We start from the raw sequence: 19,565 nt of genomic DNA, 5'->3' as shown, positions 1-19,565 counted from the left end.
ATAGGTAGAGTCACCAGAGACATGAATGTCACTGCCAAGGTAAGTAAACCTCTCAACAAGGTCAACACTCTCTCCGCTGTACTCAAGAGATCATTAAAGGCCTGGATCTTAGTTTTTATCAAACCTTTTAAAAATTACCTTTTATTAATGACTCCACTGATCTACATAGTAGTTGAGTGGCAAAGATCTACATGGGACATCTGCTTCTGAGAAATACAAACAGCTGCTTATAATTTAACCCAAAATATTAGTGTGTTTAGCTGACGAGGCGGTGTGACAGAAGGACATTTCACATGACACGCTAGTTTCATTTCGACCCTACTGGGATGAGTGAGGTACAGTAAACAGCAGAGGGCCTCTGCGAATTAATGAGATGTCAACCTAAAATGTCACTTGCTTATTTATAACTTGGCTGACTTCAGTTTTTGTCACCGATTGAAGCAGGAGCAAGTTCTTCAATGGCGCAATAAAAAGTTCCAATTGAACTACTAATAGTACTTTTCAGCGGATTTACTCTCTATATACAGAAAGTGAATGAATAAGCAAATACATTGTGGAGGACTAATACCAATGGAGGGACTTTATGCCTAAGCACCAGTCAAGTTTGACTTGATCTGGTGATTGTAAGCTCCTGAAAAAATCACTTAAACAGCAGAATGCCTGGTTTAAGGCCTCAGACAATGAATTATTATTTAATGTGAAGTGTCTCACAGAAGAAGTAGTCTCCATTAATTGTATTTATGTGACTCACTCGTCATTCTCTTGTACAATAGCCCTCTCGACTGCAGACCTCATTTACATTCAGGGTGAAGGCTGCTTGTTTGAGCCTCAAAGAGCACTGCCACCATCTTGTGGTCTCAAGCTCACACTACAGTGAAAGTATCTGTATGCGATACGATCACGCAGCACGCATTCCCAAACGACCATTCTGCTGGACTCCTTGACCTCTCTTGTAGTAAAACCAAATCAGCCCAGCTGGTGGATGCCTGGAGGTTTACAAACGAGAGGAGAATGTGAATTCCACCTACGATCTTGTTTGTTCAGCTAATGGTCACATAGCAGACGCTTTTTGAGTTTCCCCACTTGTTCCATGGCACAATAAACAGTCTAAATAATTCAATTTTAGTTGCATACGTCCACCTGCTTGTGCGCAAAATAAATACAGATTTCTACTCCATACACACTGAATCATATTCCACAAAATTTATTCAACGTCAAGGTTAAAATGTGCCAAGTAGAATGAAGGAATCACTACAGAAAGAGACAGCCAGAGACTGTAATGCTTTTGTCTCCTTTTCTTTATCAATAAATACAGTACACTGTGTCGCTCACCATTCAGTTCAAAAGTACAGATGGAGGTTTTTGAGAACCAATCAAAACATTACTTTATCTTTTAAGTCATATTAGTATGTAGTCAAAGTAGAAATATTAGGCTTACAAAGGTATAAGAACACATTAAACCTTTAAGAGGAAAAAAATCACATCAAAGTTGTAGACAAAAGAGCTTTTATAAATAACTGTGTGTTGTCTGGTGTGCCCCGTTCTCCGTTTGTCCACAAATGTCATCATGCTGTTATGTTATACATGTCACATGCCATCATGGGTACAATACTTACTGCTAATAATACCAGAAGTGTAGAATATGTGGTTATATAGCACCAATAAAAATATATATAGAAAACAAATCTATCCATAGCTATTTATATATGTACTGTATATATAAAAAAACATGTCCACAGTATGGAGGGTTAAGTCTTCATCCGCCATAATGCAGTGCAGCCAAATGCCGCATTACACGGTAGACGAGTTTGTTCTCCGAATACTCGTACACACAACAACATAAATGGAATGGGAGGAGAGCGTTTGCAGACTTTGAAACACAAAGAAGCTTTGAAAATAACACATAAAGCTACCGGGGGAATAAAAAGCGAACAGCAGAGTGGAATTAAATAAAGGACGAGCTAATGGATGAATCCAATAATGGCGGTTCTTGAACTCAGGGGAAATATAGAAAGTGTGCATGTTTGGCTTTATCCTGGCTTGCTAGAAATTACTACTGTAACTAAAATCAAGCTTTTCTGTTGATGCTGGGTAAGCAGGTGCATATAAACAAAATCATTCAAATGACGCATTTAGAAAAGGATCACAACCATTGACACTGCTCTGAACAGAACACGTTCTGAAGATTCCACCGTCATTGTTGAAAACACCTCTTTTTGCATGCTTTTCATACAGTAGTCAAAATTCTAAGGCATGATGTCCACTTTCGTTGTATAGGAAAACAGAAGGATGTGTTCATTGGGAATCAACCCACGGTTTCATTTTGACAGTCAGTAAGATTAAAAAGGAACTGGCAAAACCTTTTTATTCCCCTTTTTTTTTAATCTGGATGTGGCGCTTGGCAGTGTTTGACAATTCGGGCTATCGACCAAACTGAAGTCAAGGAGCATGAAAACACAGAGACAAGAATCAAGACAAGGAGTTAATGTTGGAGCGACCACCGGGAGGAGCCATAATCCGCTGGGCTGTGCGTCGAGGAATGTGGTCATCCATCTGAGTACCTGCAATCAAAGAAGGCGCGGCGATTAAAAGAAACGGAAAGGAATTTTAAATCACATATGAATCAGATTACTAGGACAGCATGTTTTTCATTTAAGGAATATAGCAGAAGTTAGATCTCTTATAACCTTGCAAGATACTGAGAAATTAATTCACGCTTTTGTTTTCAGTCGGCTAGATTACTGTAACGCACTCCTCTCAGGACTACTCAAAAATGACATCCATCGATTGCAACGAGTGCAGAATCTTAAGTAGGAAAAGAAAAAAGTTCTGATGTCACTACACTGGTTACCTGTGTCATTTAGAATTGACTTTAAAATACTGCTTATGGTTTACAAAGCCTTAAATAATCTCGCTCCATCTTATATATCGGAATGTCTGACACCTTAAACTCCAAATCGTAATCTTAGATCTTCAAATGAGTGTCTGCTTAGAATTCCAAGAGCTAAACTTAAAAGAAGTGGTGAGGCGGCCTTCTGCTGTTATGCACCTAAGATCTGGAATAGCCTGCCAGTAGGAATTCGCCAGGCTAATACAGTGGAGCACTTTAAAAAACTGCACATTATTTTAAAATGGCTTTCTCATAACTTCATTTTAGTGTATTCCTGTTAAGCTGTATATGCACTGAATTATCATTCTCATTCATGGTGGCTCCACAATTTGTACTAACCCCTACTTTCTCTGCTGTTCTTTTTCCGGTTTTCTGTGGTGGCGATCTGCACCACCACCACCACCTGATCAAAGCACCGTGATGTCCCTACATTGATGGATTGAAAGCTCGAAGTCTGCATGACCGTCATCATCAAGTTCTTCCATGTGAACCCTGAATACCATGAGGACTGATTGAGGTCATTTATGTGAGGTAGAATGCCTAGAGGGGGCTGGGTGGTCTCATGGCCTTGGAACCCCTGCAGATTTTGTTTTTTTCTCTCCTCTTGGGCATCGGACCTCACTTTACTCTTTGTTATTTATTATTGCTGAATCTTATTTTTGTTTCATATCAACTTTTCTTTCTTCATGTACAGTACTTTGAGCTACGCCATTTGTATGAAAATGTGCTATAAATAAATGTTGTTGTTGTTGGCGTAGGTTAATCTCGGCCTCAGAATCCGGTTTTACTCAATTCTCCATGGTCTTTATAGTTACACAAATCTGGCCTTGGTACCCCTAGAATACTCAAGGTCCATTAAGCATATTTATTATTGAAGATAAACAACATTATCCATCCATTTTTTGGAGTGCTTTCTTAATAAATCTTAGCTATGTGTCTTTTTGTTATATGTGTAGTTAGGCAAATTGTAATTTCAACTTCATGGCATTCTTTTGGGAAATACAGCATATTATGCCATTTTTCCTTTATGATGATCTGTGGTCATCTCTGAACTATTAGCAAAGTATTTTGATTAACAGTTAGAGTGATTTTAGAGAGGAGGACAAGCAGCATATTATCAACTGATGAAACTCATTCACTGAATGTTCTGAAAATGTGAAAACTGCCCATGTTTTATTTATATCACACCGATTCTGATATTAATTCATTTCAGATTGTTGGCCTCTCAAAATAAAGACAAAAAGCTAAAACAAAACAAAACTACAGCTATGTGGCATATCCACATATATATGGTTATCCAGACACTAACATCAGTATAAAAGACCCTGCGTCTTTGTGCAAACTGCCCCTGTAATCACACTGTATCTGGGAGGATTCATTTGGGGGTGAATAAGACAGAACAATACTTTGTAGAGTGTTGGTATAACTTGTAACACAGCTCCGTTTAACAGACGCTTACAGTTTGAATTAAATCAGCCTTTAGCAATGCATTCAAAGCCTAGAGTTGTAGTCGTGTTGCCATATTGATCAATTATGATCATTTTACTGTGTTGGGGTATCCTACTCTATGCAATGCCAGTTTGATTATTATTCTAATTACCAGCAACGGCGCACTGCACGTTATTGACTTGAGCATTCCTAGGTTTCATCCTCTTTCTCTGTATGTTTATCATTCGTTTGCTCAGAGGTTGATGCTCTTGTTGCTTTCTGAGCAGCTCTTCTTTTCTCCACCCTAGCGGCCCACTTCTTCTCTTCTTTCGTCGGCATCTTTTCACGTTAAAACAGATTAAGCCAGTGTTTGTGTTGCAATTACTTAGTACGTTTTCTTTAATTTTTCACTTAAGCTGGCACTTAAGTCTTCAATCTGCCTCACGAATGATTTAAGATGTGAAGAGGTAGGGGAAGTGACGGTGAAAGCGGTAGGGATGAGAACGGCGCCCGTATGCATGCACTGCACGGCCACCCTGCTGGCCGCTGCCAAGAGTTGATTCTACAATAAAATAAAATAAAAAGAGGAATAACCTTGGAGGTCAATCATCACCACAAAAGCAGATAGTAGACGTCACGTAGTATATGTGTACCAAATTTCAGGTCAATAGTTCAAACGGTTTGTGAGCTACAGGTGATTTAAAATCCTGGACAGCCACGTTAGCGTATTATTTAAGAAGATGATTATTGTTTTCAATGTTGAATTGTTGTCTGTATTGTCGCCTATCATTTTTTGCACCTCCAGTGTTTATGACAAGTCAGTACCCGTGTTGATACGTTCAGTTTTCGCCTGCCATTACTATTTTACTTTCTAAATTAATGCAGAATGGGCCCGAAAACAAATCTTGCAATACCCCCTACAAAAAGCTTGTTGTGCCCCTGCTACAGTTTCTGTCATTTGGCATGCACCTGCACATGTTTGACAATGCGAATGCTGAATACACTCATCATTACCACAATTGCAAAAATTGATTTAAATTGAAATATTTCATATTACTAAACAGAAAGAAAATATGTGCAATTAGTTCAATCATTTCCTAACGTACCTACCAGATAAAGTGAATCCTGATTGGTGCAAGTTGCGAACAGGTACCATCTGGGCTTTGCCAGGGCATACTGAACCTCTTGATGAAGGGGTGGATGGCACTGCTTTTGTAGTTGATGTAACATCATGCACTGGACCATCGTAAATTCCTCTTGGAACACCTCGAACTTCAGCCATCTTTAAAAAGGAAAAACAAAACTATGATGATGCATAATTTCATATGTGAACTCAAGTAAAGTATCTTTTAAGAAAGGCAAAAAATGTGGGCTTCATAAAGTAACAGTGAGTTAATGATGATTGGCATCTCTTTGCTATCTTTTTCACTGATGACAAACTGGCACAATAGGTGCCAATTTAAGCAGTGTGAGTACAGGCAGTAATGGAGCTGCACGACTCAGTGGGTGTGGAAGCCTCTCATAGCCCACGATGTAAGGAGCTGAACTAATCCACTATATATGGGCTCACCATTTTATATAATGTCTAACGACTTTCAGCGCATATGGCAGTGTTGGGGACAGGCGGAGTTTAATAAGGGCAGCTGTCTTGCTCAGGGTCACAAAATAATCCGACAGGAATGGACAACACTTGCCCTCATCCATAGTTTTGCTCTTGAGTTTCCCTCCTTTGCCTAAAGACATGTTGTCAGGTGGACTTGTGCATCCAAACAGTGACGCTATGTCAGTATTCATGATGTGAATTTCCCCTTGGGATTAATAAAGTATCTATCTATCTATCTATCTATCTATCTATCTATCTATCTATCTATCTATCTATCTATCTATCTATCTATCTATCTATCTATCTATCTATCTATCTATCTATCTATTCACTGAATAAATGCCTCAAGCCACCTGTCACTACAAAAACAATTATTTCTATAGCACATTTTCATACAAATGATGTAGCTCAAAGTGCTTTACAGGGTGAAGAAAGAGAAAAAACACAAAATATAAAAATAAAATTAAGCAATACTAATTAACATAAAATAAAAATAAGGTCTGATGGCCAGGGAGGCCAGCAAAAACAAAAAAAACTTCAGACGGCTGAAGAAAAAAACAAAATCTGCAGGGGTTCCAAGGCCACGAGACCACCCAGCCCCCTCTAGGCATTCTACCGAACATCAATGATCTCACAATCAGTCCTCAAACTAGCAAGAGGGTTTCTGGATGGTTTCAGGCAGACGTCGTAACCCCTAAACCCTATGACTATTTAATTCACGTGTACAGTATTCCCTCGCTACTTCGCGGTTCACTTTTCGCGGATTCACGACTTCGCGGGTTTTTTAAATACAAGTGATTGCCCGCCTATCGCGGAAGTTATGTTCCAGACCCATCAGCAACAGGAGAAAATCCGTGATATAGAAAGACCATATAAACAAACATTTTTTATAGTTTAAGCCTTAAAATACCCATCCCACATGCTTCAAACACATGTAAACTTATAAAACACACTTTGTTAAAACATATGATATGTGGATGTCGGGCTAAGGATATGAGTAACATCTCACTATTATAAAACATTTTAACTTCACGCAAGACAAGACAGTGAGACAGGAAAATAGGTGATGTACACCTAAAAGCCTGATTGTACAGGCTTTTAAATTATTGACACGCAGAGCGACAAGCAGCACAAAGTCCACTTCTCCTTAGCGTTCATTCAGCTCCCCACCCCCTTGACAATGCGAAGTGGCAGGAGCGTGCGCCTCCGCGGAGGGTTAGGGTTGGTTTGAGCGAACGTGCGTTCAGCCCTCACACACCCCCATTCCTTATCCTCCTTCCGAACGCGTAGAGCGACAAGCAGGCATTTTGGCAGAAGCAGCACAAAGTCCATTTCTGCTCAGCGTGAGTTCAGCTGCCCCCCTTCACAAAGTGAGTGCAGACACATTGACATCTGATCGCTGCGTGCAGTGTGCAGTGTTGGTCTGCGGTGTTTAAGAATGTAGAAAGTGTTTAAGAGCATAGGAAGTGTTTATAAGAGTGTGGGAAAGGTTTATAAAGCCTTAAAATATGTATAAATAATAAAATAAATATAGGTCGCTACTTCGCGGATTTTCACCTATCGCGGGGGGTCTGGAACGTAACCCCCGCGATAGATGAGGGATTACTGTACATGATCTACCAGTAGAATAAACACGAGGGAGAAAGAAATTATCCTGGGGATACTCAGAGCTGGAAATTACGCAAAAATGTTATCGTGTGCTTCATTTAAATTATTTTCATAATTCGGCACATAACAAAAAGGAAGGCTGGCTGCGCCAAGTGTTCGGTGATATCTTTCAGAAGACTAAAACGTCAGACAGTCCATTGTCCCGACTCCAAGTCAAGCTTGTTGCTGGAATGTAATTCTACAGAAAGTGTGAGGCTACTGGACAACCTTATTGCTTGAGCTATCTGTAATAAGTACATAAGTTTAATATGTCACTGTACTCTATAAAAAATATTTTATAAATCCACTCACATGTACAGCTAACTCAAGGCAAGATTTAGCACAGGGGCTCATCATTTAGAAGTGCTAGGCAAGCATTAGAAGACAAGAAAGGGACAAACTGCGAAATGGGTACATTGTACTATTTTTGTGTGACAGAGTCAGCATGATATTGGATCTTCTTTTCCTTGTTTGGAATGACATGATTCACCGAAGTGGGGGCCTGCACATGGAGAAAGAGTATAAAGCCTTGGAACATTACACGGCACACCTTTGAAGCCAAAGGACAGATGGGAGACAACGTCATCCGATCCTGAAAATCCATGGCAGACTCTACCCATTGGGCCCCCAGTTCGGTAATGGCCTTGTCATTGGCTTCCTCGTCTGTTATGCCGCATAAACCGTCATTAAAGAAAGCTAAGTTATTTCTCCAATGTGATTTCTTACTGCCGTATCACTAAGGGAGGGGTATCGCCTTTTAATATCATATCTATATAGTTTTAGGTTATGTAACATGCTGCAATCACAAAAGAACTTATTCCAACAAGGGAGATAGCACCCCCTGCTGGATTCATTATCCAATTGGAGAAAAACTATTTGGGTATTTCAAAGGGCAGTAATCAGGACACATAACTGTCCTTTGATGCTATAGAAGATTCTCGTCACTCTTCAAATTGGATTGCTTTCCTTTCTTTAGATGCCCGCTTTTATTTTCTTGCTTACAAGCAGGCTGTTTGCATTCAGCTCGGTTTTCAGTGATTTGGCACCATGCCCGTCCCCATCAGTGTCTGCGATAGTGAAGCTACTAATCCATTTTACTTTGAACTGCTTTCTGGTAGTATAGTGTTGCTTGTGTGCTATTGATCTGTCTGTCTATTCACTTATTTTGCATACCTGCTTAATTTAATTTAGGACAGGAAGGCAAGCCAGAGTCATTCTTTAAAAAACACGTGTACAACATAAGTTACTCTGATCATATGTCACAGTCTGTATATGTTTTCATGGCAGACAAATTATCCAAAATGATGTTTATACTGAAAATGTTATTTCTAAAAAACTGCATATTACACTTTTGTAATGTTTGTTGAAGACCTTGCTGCCATATGAACCAATATCAAATATGGATGATTTTGTTCAAAATGATTTCCAATTATAAAAAGAGCTTACCCAATTTCTGGCTTTTATTCTTTTGTAAACATAGTCAGAAAATGTTTTCCTTGGTATGAAACGACCAGTCCCTTCTGTTACGTGGAGGTTACCTTCCTCCAAGACGATTTTCCCCTGACTTATTACAACCACCGGGGCTCCGCGACACTCCATCCCTTCGAAGATGTTGTACTCGACAACCTAGAAACAGAGAATGGATATGACAGTATAACAAATGCCTTGCCAAATGAATACGACAATTACTGGAGAGGAGTGTGAACTTTGAGTCATAAACTACTCTTTTTTAAAAAAAATTTTTAATCTTTATGATACTACTACACAATTGATTTACTAAAAGATTGTTCTTTATGTCTTTATTGACCATTCTACTTACAGCTCAATACTTTTTGAAACTAAATTATATACCAAAAGAAAAACCTCTTGATCTTTAAGATTTAAAACGTAACTGGATATCTGACTGCACTGTAAACCCTCGCAATCTTCTTCCATGCAAAACACCATTAGTACCATTTCAAGTTTAAATTACAAGAAGAACCCCACAAGATGATCTTGATAAAGAGTTGATTTTGCTGGCATCCTCCTAACATATTTAATACATGCAATAATTTTAAATATTCCCCTTATTTGCCATTTGTTGAAACCAATAGTTTTCAGATATATCCTAGAGGCCCTCATGGCTCTGGATTTTTATTCTAACCAGTTGCATAATCAGCTTGTCATTCTTACTTTTAATGGATCTCGCTTTTTTAGTTATTCCTTGCAATAGCGCTATAAGCTTTTTCTTTTGCTGTTTTCTTTTTCTATTTACCGTTTTCCATAGAATTTACTCCCTTAATTAAACTCAAATGCTGACCATTAGCAATGAGCAGTGCAGACACGATGGCAGACATTGACTGCTTCCTTCAGCAGAGTCTCACATCCTCTGCCGTGACGTTTTTAGCTTTGCGACTCTGACCAAACACTCCCACTACTTGACTACGAGAATATCAACGTGCTAGTTGAAAGGGCCGCAAATGTGTTTTGGTCGCTCGGCGCATACACCTGCACTTATATGCAGTAAGTATAAACCGGGCTTTATTGTCCTGTATGTTGCCCAAAGTGAAATTTCCATATTAATGAGTCCTGAATTTTTTCACCACAATCTGCAGTAACTACAGAATTAATTACAACTCTTAGCTCTTTTATCCTTTCCATTACTATGCATTTTCAGCAAGTACAATTCAATTAATTTAATTTGGCAATATAAGAGGTGTCCTTTATTCATCTTAATAGTGTCGTCTAATAGCAGAGCACCATAACAGCCTTTGTATATCTTTCTCTACTTCCTCTCAGGTTGTAGTTTTGTTTCTTTTTCCCTTTTATTTCTTTTTTCTTTTCGCTCACTTAATGGACGCTGTTCATTTTTCACAAGCTGCCCTCGTCATACGGCGGAGCTGGGAAGTCGGAAGTCACAGTTGTTTCCGTGTGTTTGTGCTCCCCGAGAGGGGTTGCCAGATGTGTGGTTTTCACACCAAATTGGGTGATTTTTGAAAGAGCTGTGTGGGGAAAAAGTTTGATTTGGTGGTGTGTGGTTTTTTTTAGTAGGCCTATTTTGTGAAATAGCATGTTTATGTGCTATTGTTACTGTTGCTTGAACTTAAAATAAAAATGTTAAAAACAGTATCTGAAAGAAGTATAAAATCAAACTACTAAACAAAACAGGGTGGGGGGAAATTTCTATTCGAAAAACTGCCACGGGGTACATGGGGTGGAAAAGTTTGGGAATCCTAGTCTGTTGCATTTATATTCTCAAACTCATACTCTCAAAGTATCATATTGTTTTGAAGTAAAAATTGTGATAATTTTCACTTGATATTTTTTTTGAACTAATTAAATGCTTTATTTCATAAGATCAAGCACCTTGGCACCCATGATGGCATGGAGATGGGAGATGCCATCTGAAAAACTACAAGGATTTAAGGCATCCTACACAGTGAGGGGAGAAGGGAGAGCTGACATTTGGGGAGCTTTTAATTAATCAAGTGATATTAAGACTGCAATTTGTGGACAACTGTATGTTGTAAAAGTGTAATAACGTTGTTATTGGACATACAATAGTATTGCTAGATGGATAGCTAAGACGATTGTCATAAACAATAGACAGCACCTATTGTTTAAACTTATAAACTGTATATCTAATCTGACAGAGAACTCTTTTGCACTTGCCAGTTTTGTTAATGTAAATTATATAAAACTGCTTCATGCACAAATTTAGAAAAAATAAAGGAAGTTCTAAAATGCCCCACAGACAGTAAAAGAAAATCAGGTCACATCCACACTTGAAGTTACTTATAAATTTGCCAAATACTTAATACAAACAAAATGTCACTGTTTAGTGACAAGGGTCCATAGCAATGTGCAGTTTGGAATAAATCAAGGGGCGCTCAGGCACAGGGCAAGAGCAGCTTGGATGGACAGCTCTGTGGTGGCAATGAGGGACATTTTCACGTATGGATGTGTTTGGCCGCCAATTTTCTTGTTAGCACCCTGGGTTTCCGTGACTGCAGCACCTGGATCTGAAAGTAGTATAAGGGGGTCCTAGGCAGAAAACAGAGGGGCAAAATCAAGAGAAGAGCAGAAGGAGACATGAGAAGAATGGAGGTTAAAGTGAAAAGGAAAGTAAAAGAGAAGGAGAAGGGCAGGGTGCTGATGAGGAATGGAGGCAGGTGGCTAGGGAAAGTAACCCTAAGGGGAGTGAGGCTCCGGCGCTCCAAGTGGTGGATCTTGCTCTGCTGAGCATTTATGAAGGAGCAGGGCTGATCCTGAAGGCTCCTAAGGGTCCCGTGGACACCTAGTGATGGCACAGTTAGAGCAGAGTCAGGCTCTGTGCGGCACCCCACTGAATGCCTGGGTTGGTGGAGGGGTCCCGAGCTGGGTTTTTAAGAATGACTGTCAATGGGCGTCTCTGCCAGCTGAGAAGACATGTTCAGGTGAGTGGCAGAGATACAGTCTTTAGAGGGAAGCACGGAGGCTTGTGGATTTAAAAGGAAGGATCCTGCTAGTGATTTTACCCTCATTTTATGAACATACTAGCTGAAATACCCAGTGTTGCCTGGGAGGAAAATACAGTATTTATTTTAATTGTTTGAGAAAAACATCTAGCGGGGCTACTTGAATTTGAAACTGCAACTCCCAGCAGGCTGTTGGGGTCAAAGGAAAAAAAAAGTTTTTGTAATTTGTGTTTCAAGTTCCTGTCTCTCTGTCTGCCTTTTGTTGGGTTACCTGTACTTATTCATTTTGTGTTGGATCGTTTCATGGTTGGGGTCTGCCTGTGTACATGAGGACTGTAAGTGTATTCATTGCCATCCTGCAAAGAAAGGAGCACTCCTAAACCCGTCCTCCCGTCTTCACCATTTCAGGAACTACTGGTAGGACTATCTTTACATTCCCATTCAAGGTGCGGATCTCTGGACTATCTATCTTCATCATTACATTTCATCTGTTGCCATTTTTCATGATTTACTGTGTGTGTTTTGTTGGTGCTTTGTTGTATTTAATGTATAATCACCGTAAGGCGAACAGGGGTGGTATCGTTGTTTTCATTTGATTTAATTACATTCTTTATTTTTCTGTTTGATTACCAGTTTGCTTTGTTTTTGTCTGTTTTTAAGTGCGTGCGGGTCAGGTCAAGGCTGGGTGCGTCCCTGGAATCTCCACCATAAAAATAAATAAATCACCGTCTTCTCGACGGTATGAATCTTAGCAGCACCGGACCGCTACAATATAATTAAAACACAACTTTAAAAATAAAAATAAATTAACAAACAATGAAGACTCACTAATGTGCTTCTCTTGCGGTCTTGTATGTATGTTATCATCCAGTTGACGCTCGGAACTGGCCAACTCTATTTAATTTCAAGAGCAACTTGGGCGGGGTGATGTTCAAACATAATGAAAGCTGGCAGTCACCTTCAGTTAGCCCTCTGGTGGTCGTTCTGAGTGTCAACTGGATGATAACATGCATACAAGACCACAAGATCAGCCCCCACCCTACCCAGAAGGGAGTAGATTAGGGTTGATTTCACCCCACAGTATTTTTAGTCGACCAATGAGAAACATGTGTACCAAGTTTCATGAAAATCGCTCCAGCCGTTCGGAAGTGATGCTGGAATATACATACATACACACATTGACTTTTATATATACAGATTTGTTATTTTTGAGAGCATATATTATATCCTGAATTATTCACTGTTTACGTAATGGATGAAGTACTGCACTGTTTTGCATGCTGTGAGTTCATACTTAAAGCACCAAAGCACTTTTCACCATCTCTTACGTGGCTCATCTCGGTACCTGACTATCGGCGGTCCTGGGTTCAAAGGAGTGTGGCAGCTGCAGCCAACCTGGACTGTCATAGACTGTTGTATTACATTATTATATTATTATATTGCTCTTTTTATTTTAGGCAAGATGAAAGAAACCCAGAAAATCTGCAGCCAGGTCCCCCTAAAAGCGCAGACACGGTAAGTTCTTTAATGAATCCCAAAAGGTCATTGACGAACACTCCCAGATAATGTGCTGGGAATACAGACAAAACTTTCCACTTTAACTTTACAGTAACATTCCAGAGTAACGTTATGGTAACTAAAGTGTAACCTTCCAGTAATGCTGCAGTAATGTTAAATTGTTTTTGTTACTTTCTCTTATAACTCCACTCAATTAATGAAACCCGATCTTACCTAATGAAGCCCACACACTGAGCAGCTTGTTCTCTAGTTCACGTTTTACAATGGCTGCCAGCAAGAGGCTACTAAGACACATTAATCAAATGACTAATAGTTACCAGAATAAACTCGACATGCATGTGTAGTATTATTGAGAAATACACTATATGTAACTAGAGATACCTGTTTTCTGGCACTGGTGATTTGTATTAGTTATTTTCTTTCACATGGGTCAAGCATGTTTCAGAATCTCATATTATTTATTCAAATCCCTTTTAGTTCAAATAGCTCTTTGCTCATTTTATCTCCAAACTTTTAAAAAATTTTTTTGTTTGTTTTCTCATTTTCTGAAGTACTAGGGTGTTTTACTGTGTTAGCCATTGTGAATGTAATGAGAAGTCAAGCAAAATGGCGCCTTTTATTCAGTGGCGTGGCTCGAGTTCGTGCCACTCGGGGCAGGGCGATGCCCTCCAACATATCTGAATATGGTAACCAATTTAAATGGAAAATCAAAATGACGTATAGAGAAAAATTAAGATACATTTTGCATAGATTTATTCATATATAGAGAAACAGCAATAATTTTTCACATATAATTTATTTACAAGCATCAACTAGACAAGAATATAGTACTAATTATTAGTTTAATATAATTACATGGTGTAGTGTACAAGTGATAGGTGGGGATGTTTCCTGCGCAGAGCAAGAACGCATTCAGATTGATAACGAAACAAAATTATAAATTGTAAATTTGCTGTTTATCTTCCTAGAAATTATTATCGGTGTAATCCTTATTTTTATTTTTGCTATTGCCTCATAAATTTCAACTGCTGTGTCTGATGCCGTCAGAGAAGGACAGTCTGAAAATTATTTTTGAAGCATTTGTGGATAAAAATCAGAGAATTTTACTTGTTTCATTCATGAGTGATATTTTTCCGAACCCTGCTGCTAAAACACATGAGTTGTACTGAGCCTTTTGGTCAATAATGCTGCCCAGGGTGGGCCGCCCCCTCCACCCGCCCTTAGCTACGCCACTGCTTTTATTGGCTAACTCAAACGATTACAATATGCAAGCTTTCAAGGTAACTCAGGCCCCTTCTTCAGGCATAAACCCTTGCGTTAGCATTGCTTTTGTAAAGCTCTTTCCTCTATAACTCCAAGCTCTGTTCAATTCCTTACTCCTTATCATTTTTAAACCAAATATTCACAACTGCTGAAAGATTTTAGATAAAAAAGGCCAGACCTTGCAATCATTGCTACAGTCACATTGGAAAGTGATTCAGTCGTTCTTAAAAGAATGCAAGAGCCATAAGTTAATGCTGATAAGTGATGTCCATGTGAGGAGTGTTAGTAACGCTAAACAACAAATCCAAGATTATGGCACTGCAACAGCTCAAGCCAATAAATAAGTACAGGATGGCCTCTAAAGCAGAACGACATTCGATTATTCCATGCAATGCTGCCTTTTTACAGGGACTCTACGAGACAATAATAATTACCACCATGTTGGTGCCCCAAGCTGATCTTAATTCTGTAACATAGCTGTATTGTTCTTCAGGACTGCCATAAATGAACACTCTGTACTGAGTATTTTAATTTTCTCAAACGTTGTACATATTATTCATTTAATCTTCCACAAAGCCTTTGCTAAGAACTGCCCTCCAACATCCACTGTTCCCTGGGAAGTCCAAGTGAACAAAAAGAGAGATCAGTTACCGAGATATGAGATTTGGCAGAGATGATCTTTGTGCCCTTTGGGTTCCAGATGACAAGATCAGCATCACAGCCAACAGCAACCCTTCCTTTTCGTGGATAAAAGTTGAAGATTTTAGCAGCGTTTGTACTGGTTACTGCAACAAATTCATTCTCATCCATTTTTCCTGTTGCCTAAAAACAGAATAATATTTTGTGAAACAGAATTTCTAACGTTTATCATAATAAGTAACTTTCCTGAAACAAAAAATCTCAGAGAGCATCAGAAGTGAATAGCTGAATAATGGCTAAGGGGAACTTCAGCAACTGAAGTTACTACAGCATTTCTATTTTGGATCCGTTTTATTTTTTGTGATCAGATATTTATGAAAATGGATGACAACAACAAGAAACAGCAAACAACAGAAAAATCATAAACACTAATCAATAGTTAAAAAGAACGATTATAAAATACGACAAAAGAAACCCCTATTTGCGTCCACTCCCCTCCCACTCCAACAACGTCCCAGCCTAACCCGAATAGGAATAACTAAGCACAACAGATATCAAGAAGAGAAATTCTTAAAAGCAGAGGAAGAAGGAACTGTAAATTAGAATTTCCAGAGCCCAGAGAGTCCTAATGCCCCGACTTCACTGATGAGACAGGACTTGGGGTTACCACCAATGCAAAGGGCTGAACTACCGAAGATTGCAGTAGACGAGTGCCATTGTGGGCGGGGGTCCAGTGCATGTGAAATTAAGGGGCACAATCTGGCACTGCAGGATTTTAATCTTAGTTTTTAAAGAAACTGTAAAATTTCTACTATTTTCAGTTATCTCTTTGATTACAAGAGGCTACTGAACAAATGACAAAATTTCAATACCACCTTGCCCTCTCTACTTATATGCCAACAGTAGCTGAGTGATCACATGAGCATTTAAAGAGAACATGAACAAAGTATAAATTCTTATTTATCTGCTCAAGCACTGTTCAGTTTACCAGTGTAACTGAATATTATTTTCATATGACATAGTTGGTCCACAGTCTCCATATTAGTACACGTCCTCTTGCATATTTACAACAGCTGATTCAATGCCACATAAAAATTATGACTATGAAACACAAGAGAACAAACAGGATGAGATGACCATTCACGAAGACACTCCATGCGAAAAGTACCTGGGCCAGAATATCAAGAGAGTTGTGACAACAAGAAGAGCGATGCCTCTGATTCTGTGACTCTGTCTCTACACCCCACTGACCACTCTATTCTACTGTTGTATTCAAGAATTAAAAAAACAAACAAATCAAAGCCTCTGTTGCGCTCGTAATAACATACCACAGACTTGTCCCAAATTATTGACATCCGTTCTTCAACTCCATTGACTCCTTCCGGAATTAGTGTGAAGTTGTCTTTGCCGACAGCTTTCTGCGCTGTTGTAAAGGTGCAATGAGCACTGCCAGTAACTTGCAAATCTCCACTATTCAAAACAAACAAAAGAACAAGTTTCTCAATTATTCAATTAAATTAAAAATAACAAAACTTATTTTGCTTTCAGTGACCCAGAAACTTCACCTAAAAACTTAAACCTCTTTAATGGAGGGTGCACTTGTCATGAAATAAAGATCTGCAGTGGTAGTTACGAAATTTTTGAAAAATCATTCTCTGATATTTTATTTGAGTTCTTTATCTCCAACCTCTCAAGATGTGCCCTATTAATTTATTCCATTTTTCATGAATTAGAAGCAGTCAGCTTTATGAACTGTGTTTTACTGACATCAGTTATGTTGAATAGACTAGCAAAATACTCACGCTTCGCAGCGGAGAAGTAGTGTGTTAAAGAGGTTATGTAAACATATACGGTATATACATATACATATCTACATATACACATATCTACATATACATATATATACATATACACATCCACACATATATATATACATACATACACACACACATATCAACATATATACACACATACATACACACACACATACACATATATACATATACACACACATACATAGTGCGTTGTAACACGGGCTGTGATTGTTACATGGGAGGGAGACGACAAATCACAGCTTCCCGCTTTCTAATCGGGCCTGTGATTGGTGCTTTGACCGATGCCCAGATCCCACAGTATGTCCCCTTAGGAGAGGCGTTAGGCAAGTGTAATTGAATAGCGGTGCTGCAAGTTTAGCTTTACACCTGTTTTTAAGGCTTATTGACTGAAAGGGGCTTTCATGAAGAAACTTAGGGCTTTGCTACAGGATACACCCTCCACAAGTTAAGGAAGTAAAAATAAAGGTATATATTTCTGTTTTATTTAAACCTTTTAAGTTTGTATGCGGGCGGCATGGTGGCGCAGTGAAAGGTGCCAGTTAGGAGACCCGGGTTTGCTTCCCTGCGTGGAGTTTGAATGTTCTCCCCGTGTCTGTCTGGGTTTCCTCCGGGTACTCCGGTTTCCTCCCACAGTCCAAAGACATGCAGGTTAGGTGCATTGGCGATTCTAAATTGTCCGTGGTGTGTGGGTGTGTGTGGGTGTGTGCGCCCTGCGGTGGGCTGGCACCTTGCCCGGGGTTTGTTTCCTGCCTTGTGCCCTGTGTTGGCAGGGATTGGCTCCTGTATTTAGGATATAGCGGGTTGGATAATGGATGGATGGACATTTGTATGCATAGCCCCATTTGCCCGTTTTCGTTTTTTTTCTTTCTTCAGTAATATTTCAGCAAACCCGGAGCTTGTCAGTTCAAATCCTGGTACTGACACCACTGTGTGACCCTGAGGAAGTCACTTCACCTGCCTGTGCTGCAAAAAACAAAAGTAATGTAACAAATTGTACCTCAGATGTTGTAAGTTGCTGGAATAAAGGCATAAGTCAAATAGATAAATATGTATTATACACATAGGAACTATTCATTTATTTTCAGTTAAGTCATCTGCAGCAAACCTTTATAAATGAGGGTTTCTCCTTTTTAGATAGTGCAAACTGTTTCTTCTTCCTTGAGGTTTTCTCTTGGAGAGCTTTCTTCATTTCATTGAAAATTAAAGCAGCAGCTGCCAAAATATGTAGCTTTCTTATTAATTTTTCAACATTGTGTAAAATAACTTTATAAAGTAACATAAAAGGTTTAAATACTGGTTATCCTTTTACACTAAAATATTACTAAAGAGATACAAAAAAAGTAAAATGCATATGTTGTTTTTCTTTAAGGAGATTAAATATTACTGAAGAAAGAAAAAAAAAAAACTAAAACAGCCAAATGGGGCTATGCATACGAACTTAAAAGGTTTAAATAAAACAGAAATATATACTTTTATTTTTACTTCCTTAACTTGTGGAGGGTGAATCTTGTAGCAAAGCCCTAATTTTTTTCGTGAAAGCCTGTTTCAGTCAATAAGTCTTAAAAAGAGGTGTAAAGATATTGACAATAAGCTACGCAAACCCACCAAAACATGGAATCGTTTAAATCAAGGCGCGAGTCGAAAAACACCATCCCATACTATTAGTTAACGGTTAACACATTTCTATATGTATTGTAAGCACACAATACAACTGATAATATGTTGCGCTTATTTATCTGGTGTACCGACATTTTTGCTTGTTTAACGGCTGAAATCCAACGTGGTTTGTGCCCTTCAGAATGAAAACAGTTTGCATTTATCTTTTTAATAAAAGGCGAGCTTTTAAGCCTGAGAAATCACCCCGTAAATGCACACGTTTAATTGCACATGTGTTAATATGTATGCTTACACAGTATTAAAAGACACTCAACAATTAATGTCATTTACCTTCGTTCCCGCGTTTGAGTCGTGCTGTAAATCTCTTCCTTGTTTTTAGTTCACGTGATTACGTAGGAGGCGTGATGACGCGATACGTGACTCCGCCTCTTCCATTACAGTATATGGACAAAAAAGAGGTTCCAGTTATGACCGTTACGCGTAGAATTTCGAAATGAAACCTGCCTAACTTTTGTAAGTAAGCTGTAAGGAATGAGCCTGCCAAATTTCAGCCTTCCACCTACACGGGAAGTTGGAGAATTAGTGATGAGTGAGTGAGTGAGTCAGTCAGTCAGTGAGGGCTTTGCCTTTTATTAGTATAGATTGGAAAATTAACAAAAAGTATTCACAATCAATGAGCCCCAATCAGT

At 38.9% G+C, this 19,565-nt stretch overlaps 1 protein-coding gene across 3 annotated transcripts in view; it reads right to left on the bottom strand.

The window, feature by feature from the left end:
- Positions 1 to 1,188: 1,188 nt before the first annotated feature.
- The window catches only part of dpysl4 (dihydropyrimidinase like 4), a 76,871-nt gene continuing 58,494 nt past the window's right edge, over positions 1,189 to 19,565 (bottom strand). For all 3 annotated transcript variants that reach the window (XM_051922985.1, XM_028795322.2, XM_028795321.2), the window contains exons 10-14: positions 16,753 to 16,894; positions 15,437 to 15,607; positions 9,015 to 9,194; positions 5,429 to 5,600; positions 1,189 to 2,561 (exon numbers count right to left, since the gene is read on the bottom strand). In XM_051922985.1, coding sequence (XP_051778945.1) covers positions 2,470 to 2,561; positions 5,429 to 5,600; positions 9,015 to 9,194; positions 15,437 to 15,607; positions 16,753 to 16,894 — 757 coding nt within the window. In that variant the 3' untranslated portion in view covers positions 1,189 to 2,469. The remainder of the gene's footprint in view (positions 2,562 to 5,428; positions 5,601 to 9,014; positions 9,195 to 15,436; positions 15,608 to 16,752; positions 16,895 to 19,565) is intronic.

This window comes from Erpetoichthys calabaricus, chromosome 2 (genome assembly GCF_900747795.2).
Source record: "Erpetoichthys calabaricus chromosome 2, fErpCal1.3, whole genome shotgun sequence".
Classification (NCBI taxonomy): Eukaryota; Metazoa; Chordata; class Cladistia; order Polypteriformes; family Polypteridae; genus Erpetoichthys; species Erpetoichthys calabaricus.
Note: the sequence above shows the minus strand (reverse complement) of the source record. Positions and strands in the feature narration are given on the sequence as shown.